The sequence below is a fragment of the Thrips palmi genome, unplaced genomic scaffold, assembly GCF_012932325.1.
Source record: "Thrips palmi isolate BJ-2018 unplaced genomic scaffold, TpBJ-2018v1 HiC_scaffold_4, whole genome shotgun sequence".
Taxonomy (NCBI): Eukaryota; Metazoa; Arthropoda; class Insecta; order Thysanoptera; family Thripidae; genus Thrips; species Thrips palmi.
Window position 1 is genome coordinate 8550656 of NW_023144631.1, and position 16557 is coordinate 8567212.

At 65.6% G+C, this 16557-nt stretch overlaps 2 protein-coding genes across 2 annotated transcripts in view; one reads left to right on the forward strand and one right to left on the reverse strand.

Annotated features, from left to right (window-relative positions):
- Nucleotides 1-594: 594 nt before the first annotated feature.
- Nucleotides 595-15359, reverse strand: LOC117649589. The gene is made up of 5 exons (XM_034392479.1): nucleotides 15213-15359; nucleotides 1211-1409; nucleotides 1021-1068; nucleotides 869-928; nucleotides 595-778 (listed from the first exon to the last, which is right to left on the reverse strand). Exons 2-5 carry the CDS (start codon nucleotides 1267-1269, stop codon nucleotides 595-597), a joined length of 351 nt encoding a protein of 116 aa, XP_034248370.1. The 5' UTR covers nucleotides 1270-1409; nucleotides 15213-15359.
- The window catches only part of LOC117649286, a 40171-nt gene continuing 33136 nt past the window's right edge, over nucleotides 9523-16557 (forward strand). Inside the window, exon 1 of the mRNA XM_034391899.1 lies at nucleotides 9523-9737. The gene's annotated coding sequence lies outside the window, so the exon portion shown is untranslated. The remainder of the gene's footprint in view (nucleotides 9738-16557) is intronic.

Genomic DNA, 16557 nt, shown 5'->3' on the forward strand with positions numbered 1-16557 from the left:
CCCGCCCGCGGTCACTCGGACCCGCCGGGGAAGGCCAAAGCGGTGCTAATGCACTTCGAAGTGGCGCGGTGCTTCAAGTTCGGCACCGCCCAAGGGGCGTCCCTCGCGTCGCCCCTCTCCTCGCTGCAGTGTGGTCGCGTCTCACTCACTGGCCTCTGAAGGCGAACGCCGCAGCCTCCTTCAGGTTCAGGTCCCTGACGACGGCGGACTCGTCGTCGGCCGCGTCGCCCTCGGCCGCGTCGCCCTCGGCCTCGGTGCCGTCCGCCTCGGCCTCCGACTGCCCCGTCAGCGAGTAGATGGAGCGCTGCCGCTGGATCAGCCGCCTGTCGGTGCACACTCGCAGACATGAGTCGCTGCTGCCGGGGCAGTCCACCAAGGCCGTCGGCCACGACGTCTACCTCGTCGGCCCGTTGTCGATGCTGCTGTCGGTCGACCTGCAAACATGAGGACGCCGTCAGCGGGGTCGGGCCAGGTCGGGCCACGCGGCGGCTGCAGTGCCCCAGCACAGGACTTGCCTCGTCTCGCGGACCGCGCTCCGGCTGGTGGCGACGGTGGCGATGGTCACCCTGCTCCTGTTGGGGGCCAGAGCGAGCTTCACCATTTGAACCAGGACGCGGGAGGCGCCGCCGCGGCTACCCACTTGGAGGCCTTGAGGGCGGTGCCCGCGTCCGGGTGCCGCAGGGAGGACGCCTTGATGATGGACGTCGTCGAGGGCACGCCGGGCACGGAGACTCGCGAGGCCCCGGACACGGGCCGCGGCTTGGCAAACCCCGTCGGCCTGCAGAGAGAAACGGGGTGTGCACAGACCGGGCCAACAACCTCCGCACCCGTACAAGCAGACGTGGCAGGTCGTTCCATCACGACTCACCCGTCTGGCCGCTGTCCCGTCTCGGCTTCATCGGGATCCTTATTGCCGTCACTTGAATCACTGAAAGAGCAACACGTGTGTTGGGACGGATATGCGACGATCCTTGGAAAACTGTCTCCCGTTTCGAGTCGTAGCGACTGCTGACTAGTTACTCTGAGACGGCGAAGGGAACCGACGGGGCGAAGCTGACGAGCGATCCTCTGGAACACAAAGAGTGAAGAACGGCGGTCTCATCGGCATGGGAGGCGTGATGTGCCGCGCGGAGCTTGCGCGCGGAGCGTGCACCCAGAGCCGGGCTCTGAGCCCCCTCCCCCCAGGCCCTAGACTGGGCGCAGTGCTCACCCTTTGATCTCGATGATGGTGGCGTTGTCGGAGTCCAGGCGGGCGTCGGGGGCCGCCATCACGCTCTCAGCGCGCCAAGCGCGTCAAGCGTCACTCGCGCTGGTGCAGTCCAGTACGGTTGTAGAGTCGGTAGAGTCCGTCAGCCGCCACAGGTCCCACAGAGCGGGAGCCGAGCCGCGGCGAGCCGTGCGGTCCTTCGCTTCGTACTTCGTAATAATGAAGAGAGGGGCTGGCCGCGGGCCGGGCGACTCGTCCGCAAAGTGCTTCGCCCGGTCGCCGTGGAAACGCGTGGGGGCGGCGCGGGGGCGGCGCGGGGGCGAGCGTCCCATCCAGACCCAGCTCCGCCGCCGCCGCCTCCACCAACAGCCCCGCGAAAACACCAGAAAACACGGGGGGAGGGAGAGGCGGGGCGCGCGACGCGGTCGGCCCGGTCAATTTCGGGCACCACTTTCTACTTTACGGCCTCCATCACATCCACCTGGACCAACGACCAGCGGGGCTACCAACAGTTGGCCACGCCGCGTCGTGCCGCGCGCACGCAAACACGCACACACACACACGCGCGCACGAAGAAACCGAGTGGCCGTATACATGGCCAGCGAACGCACACGTACTGCGCACTGCAGCCAACGGCAAACAGGACGTACGAGAGGAGCAGCAAAAACATTAACCCCCACCTCTGCCATCAAACACACACACGCACACACACAAACGCGCGCGCGCGATAGAGGGCGGTGGATATAAAAACGCCGTTACAAAGCGTTTCTGCGCGCGTGGTCGCACATTTTTGTTGTGTTATTAATTCAAACGACGGGAATAAATATTCTATGGACACATACGCGCGTTATGCTTGCTCTGCTGCGTGTTTTTAAAAAAGGAGACCTTTTTCAGACTCCTTTTTTGTGGGGGGAGGGGGCGGAATCAGAATTGGTTATTTATTATTTCTATACAAGAGGCTGAAGGGCCCCGCTAGGTAAAGTCGGCGACTTAAATCAAAAGTGTAAGCGTGTGCAGACCGAAACGAGAAGTAGTATTCGGGTGGTCGATAGAAATGGAGAGAGATGGGCGAGGTTCTGGCCGAGCAATAACCCGGAGCAGGCGAGGCGCGGCACCACACTGCAAGCGAGGCGCGGCGAGGCGCGGGGCCCGCGTCGTGTGAGCGATGATTCCCACATTAGCCACGGCATTATCCCCCGACGGCTCGCGGCCAGCCAGCGCGCCGCGCTCTCTCTCTCTCTCGCACTCGCGGGGCGCCTCAGAGGGCCGAGCGTTTTGTTCGGAGTGGGCCCAGGATGCGCGATGAACCGCGTCGGGCATGCGGGGGCATGCCGAGGCACGGGGAGGGAGCGCCTGGGAGCGCCCAGCCCGGCCGTGTGAAGCTGCAGACTCAACAGAGCTTACATCGCGCCGTCTCACTCGCACACCCGACTCCGCGTGCGAGTGCGAGAGAGACCGAGTGACAGCCAGCCACCGCGCTACCGCCCTTGCGCGGCCATATTTACCCTTCCCCTTCCACGGACCTTCTAATTTCTCGCAGCTGGAAAAGGGTACGAAGTCGGTCGGGGAATTGCTCTGGCCCGGACCGGGCTGGAGCCGCTGGAGCGCCCGGAGCCGCGGGGTACTACTTGATGAATGGCGGCGTTGTCATAGCAACGGGCCGGCCCGCCCCTCCCCTCCCCTCTGGCCTGGAGAATTCCAGCGCGCGCCGAGACGAGGGCCGCGGACTGGAGCAAGCAGCGCAGCGCTGGAGCCTGGCGGCAAGGAGTGGCACGGAGGGCCGAATGGCGGCCAACCTGCAGCCTGCAGACGTTAGACGCATTCCAAAAAGGGGCGCAGCGAGGACACAGTGCTCTGCCGGGCCCGGAGCGGCCGGAGCCCTTGGAGGAGGCTAATGAAAGCTGCCAAGAGCCCTCCAGCCCTCCAGGGTAACAGCCTCGCCGCCTAACGAAGGCTGCAGCCTGGCGGGCGTGGCGGGGAGTGGCGGAGCGCGGCCGAGGGCGGCGTCCTGGAGCCTCCAGGCTGGAGGGCCCGGAGGATGCGGCGGCGAGGCGACAAGGCGCCGCCTTCCCGCGGCCCTTGGCTGCCCTTGGCTGCCCTCTGCCCTTTCGGGGGGAAAGGGGCCGCCCGTTGTTTCATATTAGTTTGGGGGCCCCCAACAAAAGCCGCATACGGCAACCAGAGAACCGGGGTGCGGGTAACGAGACCGCAACGGCTTCCCGCAAACCTGGCGACCAAGCGCCCTAGGGGGGGCAAAACAATTTTAAAAAAACCCCAAACGGGAGGGAGCGAGCAAGCGACGCGAATGAAACTGACATTTTAACAGGAAGTACAGAGATAAGGAATGAGAGAGAGTCTTCGTACCGCGATTGCACCCGTGGTGCTGGACTAGTTATTTTACTCCTTGTCGCAAGTCCTGCTTCTAGCTTCGACGAGACAGACAAGGCGGCCTTCACCGCGACGACGACGGGGACCTTCTTGGCAATCAGCACACCGCGCATCAGCATTTACAAATAGAGGGACCGGCGGGGCGCGGGCGGAAGCCCCACCTCGCCCTGCACCACCCCGACGGGCCAGCCCGCACCAGCCGCCACGGTCGACTCCATACATCAGCAATTTCGCCCCCGGTAAAGCAGCGGCCAGGGACCAACGCGCCCCACACACCCCTCCCGGTGTGTACCAGTGTACAGTGTACCCCGCCACCCCTCGGTGCGCCACGGTGCGCGGCCGGGGCCCGGGGCGGCGTTTAGCCGCGTTCGGAAATCGCTCGGCACACGAGTGTGTACTTTTCCTTTCCCCGTTCCCCACCAGCCCCGCCCCGGCCCGGCCCGCCTTGAGTTGCTGAGGAGTGTGCATGGAATACATCAGCAGGCTGGCGATGCCCCCTCCCCCTCCTCCCCCGCCGCCGCCGCCAAGCCGTCTCGAGACACCAATACTTTTCTTTCCCTTCCGCAGACCGCTGACGCTCCTTTTTATCCGCCCGAATAATTGCAGCTCAGCCAGCCAGCCAGTCACCTATGAGCACCGGCGTGGTTCTGCCGCTGTCTCTCTCGCACCCCGACGGCACGCCGCGCGACTGCGAGAGAGACGGTGACCGTGGACCAGCCCTGCAGGCTCTGCGGGCCCTGCAGCCGGCTCTAATGAGGTGTCCGGGAGCTGAAGCACGCCGTTGCCTCGCGCCTCTCCTCTGCCTTTTACGGACACGGCGGCACTCGGGGCAGGGTGGCTGCCGGCCGGCAGGGCAGCCAGGGCCAGCGAGGGCCGAAAAGGGACGCTCTGCTCCAGTGGCGAAGGCCTTTCCGCCGGAGTGGAGCGGGGCAGGGCGGGTTATGCGCAGGGCCATTCCCTATAAGCGCGAGAGAAACAGAGCAACGCAAGCACTGCTCTGAAACAGCGTACAGGGCCCTCTCTAGCGCCAAGTTGCCTCTCTGTCTGTCTGTCTCTCTCTCTCGCTCGCAGGGCGAGTGGCGGCAGTGGCGGCCCGGCGTGGGTCCGTGAGCGGTCCCTCCAAAGTGAAAGAGGGTGAAAGAGGAGGGGGAGGTGAGGGCCCCGGAGGCCCCGTGCGGCCCGCACTGCCCAGCCGGTCAAAGGGGAGAGTGGGAGAGAGAAGCGGACACGACAAGACAACGACAGATAAAAACGTTCTCACCTGTCGCAGCCTTAGTGGAGGTGGCGCACGACACCGCCTTGCCCTCGCGATGAGGGGCACGTGCCAGCCACTGTAAGCTCGTGTGTGTGTGTGCGCATGCCCCGTCATTTTTCACGTCAACTTGCCGTCGAGTGGGAATCAGGATGAATAGCGGGGCCGCACGGCGACGCGGCGCAGCGCGCAGCATGGCGGAGTAATAGCAGTGGAGTGCAGCGAGAAAGGCATTCCCCGCGACGCGCGTGTGTGTGTGTGTGTGTCTAGTGCTATCGCCATCCATATCCCGCACCTAGGCTCGCTGCAGCTCCCCTCGCGCAAACAATGCGTCGCCAAACAATTACACGTACCCGGCAGCGCCGCGCCGCCCGAGCAGCCAGCCACACTACACCGGTCCCTTCGGCGCGCGCCAGCGCCGCGCCCCTGTTAGGGCCTAACACGACACCCCCTTATCATTTCCAGCACCATCAATCTGAAGACGCTCGCTCCCTCCGCCTCTTCCTCCGCGTCGTCGTCGCGGTACGCGGCGGCACGCATGTCCGTGTCAGCGACACACACACACAGACGAGGGCGTCGTTTCGCTGATTACGCGATGAGGAGCGGAGGAATTAGGCCGGGAAATGCGTCTTATTTGCGGGGCTGTTTGTATAGTGTAGGGGGTGGCCGTGTAGCAGTGTTGCCCGCGGAGCTGTCGGGCACGGCGGCGTCGTCGTCGGCGTCTCTGCGCGAGGGGCGAGGGGTCCAAGAGGGTAACGGGCTGGAAACGGGAGGGGGAAGGGGAGGGCGGGGCGATGTCAGAACTTGCCCGCCGACGTCAAACTCGGCCACGGGGCACCACGGGGCTTACGTGCCCCGTCCCAGGGCTTGTCCCAGGCTTGTCCCAGGGCGCACGTCGTTGTGGCGTTGTTCTGTCACCGGGACTCGGGGACTCGGCGGCAGAGCAGCCCCAGCGTCGGCGGTGCAGTGTGCACGCCACGCGCTGCAGGCCGCGCGGGCCCGCGAGCATCGCGCGAAGCGAGGCGGCGTGCCCATCCCGGCAGGTGGACCCTCCCCTCCCCTCCCCTCCCCTCCCCGTCTCGCCCCGCCGCCCCTCGCCTAGATTGGGCAAGATTTGTCGCCGCCTCAGCGCGCTGCGTGCCGCGCGCTGCGTGCAACGTGCCTGCCCGGCGTGGAGTTTCGTCCCCGAGAGAGACATAAAAAGCGGGGCTCGGCTTTTGTGAGCCGAACCCTTCCCACATCATTCCTGCCGTGCCGTGCCTGCACAGCAAAGCTTCCGTAATCGGCGACTTCCCGCCCCAGTTACCCCCTGCCCTCCCTGCTCGCCCTGGCCTCATCCCCCTCCCGCCGGCGCCGCCATACACACCGTCACTTTGGTGTGGAGCCGTATCGGCCCCTCTCTCTCTCTCTCTCGCCCGGGGAAAATCGATTCCTGCAACGGACGACACGATGACGATACAACAAAATACTAAACGCGGCCCATTGCTGCCGACCCTGTTTTTCGTGTTTTTTGTTTTTAACCAAGGGGATCGCTGGGAACGTGCAAGGCGGGGCACGGTGCTGACAGCGGCACGGCGCGCACGGCGCGGCGCGGCGAGACTGCAGATTGAAAAACGGCGGGAAAGCGCGTCGGCGGATTGGCGCGCCAATTCACGCGGATCAAGCAGGCCAGGCCGTGTTTGCAGTGTCACAACTTTTTATCCGGCCACTCAGAGGGGTGGGGACCGGCCCCATTACTCACTAGCGCTACTAAATAAGCACACCGACACGAACGCACAAACGCACACACACGCATGCATTAATAAACACACGCACACACACACTCACACAGCACACACAAGCGAAGAGGCGAGTTTTCGGGGAATGCGGTATTATTGGTTCAGGTCGGTGGTGTTGTGCTATGCCGGCACTGCCGCGGGTCTCATCGCCGTCGCCCCTCCCCTTCCCTCCACTGTCTGAGTAGTTTAGTAAGCAGACCCTCCGCCAGGGGGCGTTGACCCGCGATCAAGGACGCATTGGAGCGCGTTTGCCCCCACCCACTCGATGGGGGTGCCTGTGTGTGTGCGGCACGTGCTCGTTGCCGAGGTACTTGTGTGTCGTTTGAGGATATTTCGCCCCGTTTGCCGCACTGCGCAAAAAGGAGCATAATTTTCCCAAAACTGTGAGTGTCGCACTCCCGCGCTAAGCGCGCCCGGCGCGCTCGGCAGGGCGGGGTGGGGCGGGTTGGAGTGGAGGCGGGGTTATAATTTCCCAATCAAGTCGCCTGTTTGTCTTCATCATAGCGGCCGGCCCCCGGCCCGGCCCCACCAGCAGCTCCAGTCCTCCAGTCCACTGCCCGCATCGAATCTGAGTGTCACTCGCTCAGGGACCGTCACTAAGCACCTCTCTTGCTGTGGTTCGTCGCTCCGTCTCTCTCGCACTCGTGCGGCGTTGCATTCGAAGCGATAGAGATAGTGCGGCGAAGCACAGCAGGCACAGGAGCCAGCAGCGCCAGAAACTCGGCCAGAAATCAGTCGACGCGCCACGCGAAAAGTCCGGACGCCACGTCGGCTTGCCCGGCCTCCGCCCGCAATGCCGTTTGGAGGTGCGCGTCAAGCCGGCGGCGGCCGTCTTCTGGTTGGCGGCATGCATGATGCAGCGCGGCAAGTCCGTCTGTTGCGCCCCGCTGCCCCGCTGGCTCATGCATTTGAATGAAAGCCCCCCCTCCCCCCTCCCCGCGCAAAGCCTGGCAAAGCCCCACACAAAACACACTGCTTTCGATAAGCTCGTGCCGCGCGTCGCGAACGTCAGCAGACCGGCGGAGAGGTGGCTGCGGCACGGGGAAAGGGACGGGACAAAGTTTCGCCAAGTTTCATTTTATTTACCACCTGATTCCTGCCTGGAACGCTCACAAAACTAGGTTTATCGCACCCGTCGTATTTTTCATTTTATTTATTTATTTATAAATTTACAATAAGACCTCTGTGTGTTGGTGCGCTGCGCTGCGGGGGCGCCTGAGTTATGTCAGCAGGGTCCTGCGGGACTCGGAGGAGGCCGTGGCGGAGGCCGTGACGCAGGCCGTGGCGGAGGCGAGGAGGTGGAGGCCCTGAGCGACTGCTCCCCGGCAGTCGGCGCCGCACCGCCACACGCGCCCGGCCTTGCGCCCGGCGTCACGTGGCGGCGGGCCGAGGCGGGCCGAGGCAAGCCGAGGCAGGCCACGTGGGGCCCAAGGCACGGGGCGGGGCGGGGCGGGGCGCTGGCAGACGGCCTGGCGCCCCTCCCGCTCCGAGTCCCCGGGGCTGCGCGGCTAAGGCGGCGGCGGGGCGGCTTGGGGCGTCCTCGCTGAAGGGCTTTTGCCGAAACCGGAACTTGTCCAGGCAGGGGCCGGCGAGGGGTGGACCGGCCCGGTCCGCCGTGGTCCTTCCAGTGTATTCAGGAGGCGAGGTTCTGGGTCTGGGTCCTGCCTGGCGTGGCGCGGAGCGCGGCGCGCACAAGTTGGACACGCCGGAGTTCTGGAGTGACTGCACCCCGCCAGAGCCCCCCGCCGGGCGCGGCCCCACCATGGCCCCGCCGTGCCGCTGATTTGACGCAGTTCGCAATTTTCAGCTTGTTTCCTTCCGTGATGACTCGGCCTCGGGCTGCCTGGCGGCGTCCTGGCGGCGTCCTGGCGGCGTACTGGAGGCGTACTGGCGGCGTCCTGGCGGCGTCCTGGCGGCGTCCTGGCGGCGTCCTGGCGGCGTCCTGGCGGCGTCCTGGCGGCGTCCTGGCGGCGTCCTGGCGGCGTCCTGGCGGCGTCCTGGCGGCGTCCTGGCGGCGTCCTGGCGGCGTCCTGCGCGTCCTGGCGGCGTCCTGGCGGCGTCCTGGCGCGTCCTGGCGGCGTCCTGGCGGCGTCCTGGCGGCGTCCTGGCGGCGTCCTGGCGGCGTCCTGGCGGCGTCCTGGCGGCGTCCTGGCGGCGTCCTGGCGGCGTCCTGGCGGCGTCCTCGCAGCGTCCTGGAGGCGTCCTGGAGGCGTCGTCTTGCAGCAAACCCTTCGCTGCGGCCGCCCCAGCCACTCGTGTTTACACGGGGTGAGGTGATGAAACAATAAGCGATGCCGTGCTTGCGACGAGCGGCGGCGGCACCGCACCGCGCAGCACCGCGAGCACGGCGGTGGGGGTGAGTCGGGGTGAGTGGAACAAGGGATGTTACAAGGTCGCGGACGTCCAACGCGCACACGGATTGTAAATGCCGAGGGGAAAGGGGTGCGTAGACAAGCAGGCAGGCGGACAGCCAGGCGCGGACGGTCAGACAGGCCGACGGCGAGAGATTGTTCAAGGAGCGCGACGGACGCGGCGACGGACGGGCGGACCGGGAGAAGGGAGGCTGGCTGTTTGGGGTGGGAACTGGGAACGGCACCAAGCGCGCGGAGGGCCGCGGGCCGTGGGGGCAGGGCGGGCTGGGCAGGCGCGTAGCGAGCATGCGTCGACCACCCCACCCCACCCCTCCTCCCTGCCGCCGTCTGTTTCTGTCGCACGCCGCCAGGGGAGGCTCGCTGCGTCCTCGTCCCGCACCCCGCGCCGCGCCTCCTTGCCGCGGTGTGCCGTACCGCGCCGCGACGCCCCCCACCCTTCCCCCACCCCTCCCCGCTGGCTTGCGCCGCGCCTGGCCGCGCCTGGCCGCGCGGTTCGCTCGATGCAGTTAGTAGTGCCTCCGACTGGCTGCGGCGCGGCGCTGAGCGTACCCTGTGCGCGGCGCCACACCACGCGACCCCTCTCCGCGACGCGGGCCGCGGGCCAAGCGCGGACTTCCGCGACCGACGCGACCCACGCCCCGACGACGGCACAAAGGATTAAAGTGACTCAGTGTGTGTGAGAGTGAAGAGTGAACGAGTGACTGTGCAAGGTGAACATGAGATGACCGCCGCGTCGTGAGGTGAGTTTGACGACGCCGTGCTGCGACGCTGCGACAACCGCGCTGCGCACCGCGGCCACGGTGACGATGGCTGCGGCCAGGTCGACGACGACGGCCAGGGCAAGACGACGGCGCCCCCCAGATGTTCGGTCCGGGACCCCGTCCCCTCGCGGAACGTTGCGCAGGTGGGGACCGCCTCGCCTCGCCACCCACCTCGTCACCCCCCTCATGTTCTCGGAGGCCAGGGCTGACGCCCCCCTCTGCCGGGCGCGGGATGCGCGGGGCGCACGGTGGGGCGGCGTGCACGCACGGCGACAGTGCACTTTCTGCAGGCCGAGCCAGGCCGAGCCCTGCCCGGCCGAACCGAACCGCCCCCGTCGTCGGCCGACCACCCGACCAGCAAACCGCAAGCCAAGCGCCTCAAGCCCCAAGCAGTGGGGTGGATCCCCTTGCACTTGATTTGTATTCGCAAAGTTTGGTGGCGAAATGTGTTGTTGCTCGGCAGGGCCTGGCAAGGCCTGGCAGGGCGGTGCCCCCTCTCCCCCTTCCCCCGTCCCGGCACCATCTGGGCTGCCCCCAGCTGCCCCTCGCGGGGGCCGCCAGACAGGGCACCCCTCGTATCGGACCAGCCGCCGCCGTCGAGAACCGCCTTCCCGTTCGCGAGGGTTCCGTGCGCCCCGCTCACAGTAGTCATCCAAGCGGGAGAGTTCGCAGCGGCGGCGGAGGGGGAGGGGGTGGCACTTGGTATGAAAGGGGTACCTCGGCGCTCGTATCGCGCGGGGCCGCCAAATTCGCTCGCGCGTCAAGGCGAGGACGGCGAGGATGGCGCGGAGGGCGAGGACCACTGACTGGAATGCAAATGCGTCTCGGAAGGTTTCGGGGCAGTAAGCCATGCATATTAACGTGCAGCCCGTCCCCATCCCCGCCCCGTGTACCTTTGTGTGTCGCATGCCCGTCGCCGTGCCGCTACGCCCCACAACGCCGCCGGCGCGCTGCCGCAGCCCGGTAGCGGCTTAGGCTCTGGATTACGGCTGCGGCTCGACCGAGGGCCCGGCGGTCCGGGACCGGGAGGGGCGCGCCGCGTCCGGGGCGATGTCGCCGCCATACGAATGGTAGCCACTTCCGACTCGGCGGACACGGCGCGGACAAGGCGTGGACCCGGACAGGCGGATGTGGACGCGGAGGCCTTAGAAGGCGGTCAGCGCGCGGCGCTCTGCGAATAGCCAAACAGCAGTGTGTCGCGGGCGGGGCGCGGAGGGGCGGCGCCGCGCTCGTGATCGGAAGTACACCGCGTCGCCGCGAGGAGGCACGACGCGGCACGACGCGGCACGACGCCACAGGTACAGCGTGCAGGGCAGAGCAGCGTGCAGCGCCCGGAGAGGTCAACGGTCCCGCCGGCCCGCACCATGGCGACGCCACGAGGGAACTTTCATTGAACCGATAAGATGATCCGGGCGGGCTGGGACGCTGGGACGAGCGAGAAAGAAGGGCGCATGATTGGATCGACGGACTGATGCTACACTGTAGCGGCTTGCAGTGCACCCGGCGCGACCTGCGGCAAGTCCTGGGTGAGGGCCTCGGTGAGGGCCTCGGTGAGGGCCTCGGTGAGGGCTCTGGTCGCCCCGCCGCCATGCGGTTTCCTCGCCTCGGCGCGGCCTGGTCGAGGCGGTGATGGCCTTGATTGAGTAATGGCTGCTGCTGCTGCCGCGCGCTCCACAACAAGCTCATGATTGAGGAACATCTCCGCGGCGGCCACTAGGACGAGCCGTCGGGTGGCCGTGCCAGGGCGTCGCCGTGCCAGGGCGTCGCCGTGCCGCGGGCGCGGGTTCAGTCTTCGAATCCAACGAAATGAAGAGGAATGAATAGTACATGCATCCCGCCAGCAGCTGCTATTTGGCCTAAACACCTCAAACTTATGGTCCTGCACCCACTTCTCCCACACTGGAGGGACTCCACTTGGGTTGGCCGACGATGGAATCGGTCTCGGCCGAAGTGCAGCGCCGGCGGGTGCCAGCCAGCCACGCACCGCACACTGTAACACACCGGTATGACTCACCCTAGGGGTGGCGCCGTCCGCCCCGCCCGCCCGAGGGGTTGCGTGGGTGGCGGTGGGTGGCGAAGGTCGCTTGGTGGGTGCGGGCCGTGCGGGCCGTGCGGGCGGCGAGGAGGGTGGAGAGAGGGCGGCGAGGGCGCAGGAGACGAGGTTGGAGGAGATCCGGCGAGGAGAAGATAAGGAAATGGGGGAGAACCACGAGCTGCTCGACGGGCTCCACGAGAGCGGCGCGCACCGGTCCGGGACGTCCGGGCCAGAGTCCGGGAATGGAATGGAATGGAACTGGGGAGATGGCTCGTGCCGATGGCGGGGACGGCGAGGACGCGTGCACGCCGAGATGGGCCCGATGGACACGGGCGTGCTCGTCGGGCCGTCACGCGTGCCGGCGGCGCCACGGCCGTGACGAGGTGTCGCACCACTGTGGCACGCGATGGCGGCGGCCTCGGACGGGTGGCAACCCGCTGCAGTGGGGTGCGGAGAAAGGAGCGAGGCGTGCTGCAAGGCTCTTGGCCGCCGCTTTTCAATTACGTATCCGAGGTGTGCCTACACTGGCTATTTTGAATAATTACGCTGATGGACGACTGCGCGGACCGCGTGTCTCGGGAAAACGATCACAATCAATGTTTACGCTCGGCTACGTGAACCCCGTCGATGGTGCACCTGGAAATCAATCAACTTGCCCGCATCGCAGGGTGGGGCCAGGGCCAGGGTGCGATGATTTGAGGGTGCAGCCCGGCGATGCTACCGGGCCAACTCGAGCCAACCGAGCGGAGGGACTGACGGGACTGACCGTCCAGCGGCTGAGCCGCCGCCGACTCACGCCCCGTGTTGGCCACCCGGAACCGCCCTGAGCCTCGCCCTGAGCCTCGCCCTGAGCCTCGCCCTGAGCCTCGCCCTGGCGTCCCGAGATGACTTGTCGCACTCTGTTTGGCCTGCCTTGGCGCTGCCCCGGCAGAGACGGCGAGGCCAGCACGCTGCACGTGCCCTTAAAAATCCCCACCCTACCTCGGCGGCCCGGCAGGCCCGGCAGGCCCAGCACCTCGGTGACCTTGGTGTCTCTCTCGACCTGCAGGGCGCGGCGGGGCTCAAATATTCATCAGGCGGTGGCAAGTGTGTGCTCGTCACGTGACGTCACCACACCTGCAGGCCCTGCAGAGGCACCGGGGCCGAGGCTGACGGCGGCCAAGGTCAGCCCTGGACTTGGTTTGGCCCTGGGTCCGCCCTGTGCGCCCTGCAGCCCATTTTCCCCCGGGTCGAGAACTCTTCCCTCTCTCCCGCACCGGGTCCATTCTCTAAGGGTGGCTGTTCCGGACGCAGCCGCGATGCTCCCCTTTTTCTCTTGTTTTCTGTTGGCGCGGCCCTCGAAATGAGCAGCAAACTGCGGCGGGGCGGGGCGGGGCGCTTCCTCCAGGCGCAGTGGCCATTCGCTTCTCCATGCAGGAAGCGCGGCGAGCTAGCGCGCTGCTTGCTAAGGCTGCACTGGAATCTGCGATGGCAATCGCAATCGCTATAACAAGCGGGACGGCATTGTGTGTGCTATCGCCGCCAAACTACTTGGCTCCTTATTGCGCTTCATGAATTGCAGCAGCGTCTGCTCTGCCGGCGTCTGCCGGCGTCTGCCGGGCCGGCTGCTAAATTGCAACAACGGCCGGCCCCGCCATGCTTATCGGCCCGGGTCCAGGCTGACGGACAGGGCGCCTTCCTTCCGCCCCTCGGTGGCACGGCGCGCGCGGCACGGCGCGGCCTGTCCGCGGACAGATTGCTACATTAGGGCGTAAGCTGGTCCGCTAAGCTGCAGCCCGCCCCGCCGGCCGACGCCCCCCGCGGGGCGGGCGGGGCGGACTGGGCGGACGAGGCACCCCTTTGTATCTATCGTCGCGCCACGGCGCCCCCCGCCACGCCTGGGGATCACGGCGACACCCCCGGCCGAGCCGAGCCGAGCCGCTCGGGGTAAACAGAGCCCCGGAGTGACGCTCTTACTCGGGCTGGACTGGCTTCGACGAGAAGCGAGAAAATGCAAGTCGTCGGAGCCATTGGCGGTTTGCGAAACGCGGGAGCGGCACAGCCACGCCATGCCGCTGTCTGTGTGCCAGGTGCCACCCCCACCCAGCCCACTCTGAAATTTTAAAGGGCTCGCGTCACACACACGCGCGCATACATATTCCTTGGAAACACAATGCCGCGCGCACACACACACACGCCGTGTACCTGCACTCAGGAAACACGCACCCATGTAGCGGTGGAGGGAAATATGGCAGGGACACGTGAAGCTGAAAGGGATCACTGCCGCCAGGGCATTGTACACTGTAGGCGCCGCCCCGCCCCCGCCCCGGCCCCGTCCCGCCCCCACACACAACCCTTCTACCCTTCACTTATTGTTTCTCTCCAGTAAAAATCCATGCCCGTCAGTCGCTCCTTTTTGGGGCCGGGCGTGAGGGCATTGGCTCGGCGCGGCTTGGCCGGTATCCACGCCCCCCCCCCCTTTCCCCCACTATCAATCTATCAATAACTTGGCGAACTGACAGTGTTATGGGATCAATCAGTTCGGGCACTAAACGCTGCGGGCCGGAATGGGGGCTTTCGGGGTTCGGCGTGGCAGGGGGAGTGGGGGGGGGGGGAATCGCGCGGGAGTGCGCCGCCATGCGGCCGGCGAGAGCAGGAGGGGTCACGCGAAAATAAATGGAACCAAAACGCTCCCCTTTATTTTTGTCAGTGTGCACGCGGTGTGGTGGCGCGTGCCCGCTGTAAATGCACCGCGTGGTGGCGGCACCACTTGAGACGCACTCCCTCCCACTGCAGCCGGCACGGCGCCACCGCCCCGCCACGCCACTACCAAACTGACAACACGCATATAATTCGGGCCCGCGCCTACCGCGAGGCCCCGCACCGCCCCGCGCGCCCCGCGTCGCCGTGCCAAGTCGCGGTCCGAGGGGCAATAATAGCCCACGCACTGCAAGGGGGGGCAATCACAGCCCCGTGTGAATAGCCGACAAAAGCAGCCGGGGCGTCGCCGTGCCGCGCGCCCGCACTACACGTGGGCCATTAGGATCGAACTGCCGATGGGGCGCGGAGCCTCCCTCGCACGCCGCGCCCCGCCGCGAGGCTAGAAGGGGCGCACGGTAGACAAAAATCCCGAATTCCGAGTCGTGCGATTCGGTTTTGAAGAGTCGCCCGGAACCACGTCGCCGCACAAATCAAAACAAGCCCTTCGGACGACCCGCTCGGCTGTCTCAGCTGCCGCTACTCACGATGTTGGTCAGCGCAAAACCGTATTAGGGGGTATTGTAGATCTCGGATTAAACAATAATCGGCCAATACTGCGCTCCTCTAACTTTCACGGTTTAAAAGTATGAATCAAGAAACTGCTCACATTGGCGCTGGCCGGCGCTCCGTGTAGGTGCGGTTAGAGGTTATGTTTCGGTCAGCGTCAGAGTTTCACTCACCTGCTGACTACAAATCGATTCAAAGTGACCATGTACTAGCTCCAAGCGCATCAGAGCACCGCGCAGCTATTTCGTCACGACACACTCCCAAACTCACACACGGGACACTGTTTCAAACATAAACAAACGTCCGTTGCCGTCGCGTCGTCGCCGTCGCCTGGCGCTGCGCCGGCCGCCGCCCCGCCGGCCGCCGGCAAGCTCTGACTCGCTCGGTTTCGAGCAGAGAGGACGGAGCGCGCGGCGTTCGATTGCGGTGGCGGCGGCGTGGCCCGATAGTTGTCGTTCGCGCGCCAATTTCGAGCCGAGGAATGGGCACTTTTGGGCGACTGTACATGCGTGCTTCGCCCGGGCCGTGTGCCGTGTGCGACAATCGCCGGGAGGTACCCGCTTTTTCACCGCCTTCATCCGGCTTCCTTCTCTCCTCGCTCTCAGGTTCCGCTACTCCCCCTTTTTGGCGGTTTGCTTGGGAAGAGAAACTTGAAGAGCGGAGGCACCGCCCGAGGAGGGCCGGACGGGGCAGGGAGGCAACTCCATACCAGAAGCCGCACCGAAACACCTCAAGGGTAGGGAATGATTGGGAGGAGAGAGAGACAGAGAGCGTGAGAGACCGTATGGAGGAGGCGGCTGGACGGGGGAAAGAAAGCAGAGGATGATGATGTTGATGGCGAACGCAGACAGAGAGAGAGAGAAAGAGATAGGGAAGGAAATGCCGAGAGCGAGCGAGAGAGAGAGAAGGAGCGAGAGAATTCGATTCTGTCGGGAGGGTTGAGCGGATCAATATTCCTTCCCCCACCCCACCCTCCGCTCGGTCCCTCCCTGTGGCGTTGCCTGCCTTGCCTGGCTTGCCTGTTCGCCTCGCCCCGTCCTTCTGCGCCTTATCGTTCCTTCTGTTTGTGTTTTGCTTGTCGTGATGCGGCGGACTGTCCGCGGTCATCGCGCCCAAGACGGCCATGTGTGTGTGTGTTTGGTTTCTCGGCGGCAGTGCAGCGACTTGATTCAAAGAGTCGATCGCAGGAGGTCGGAAGAGGGACGCCGCAAGTGAGGAGGGTGATTCACCCGCACGCTTCACGTAAACAACTCGTGTGGTTTTGCTGTACACTTTTTCGGAATAAAAATGGCGAGGATGATTTCTCACCGACGCCACCCCGTAACTTCTATTTGACCATCCTTCGGGTGTCGCTGCGTAGTTCCCCAATTCGTAAACTAGTTTCCGTCGCGACTGCGTCGTGTCCATTGCGTGCTGCGGCCGCTGCAGGGCGCGGCAGGGCATGGCGTGGCAGGGCGTGCTGACCAAGGGTCGCCCCATTTCCTACCCCCGGCTCGGCCGACCGGATGTTCGTCAGCC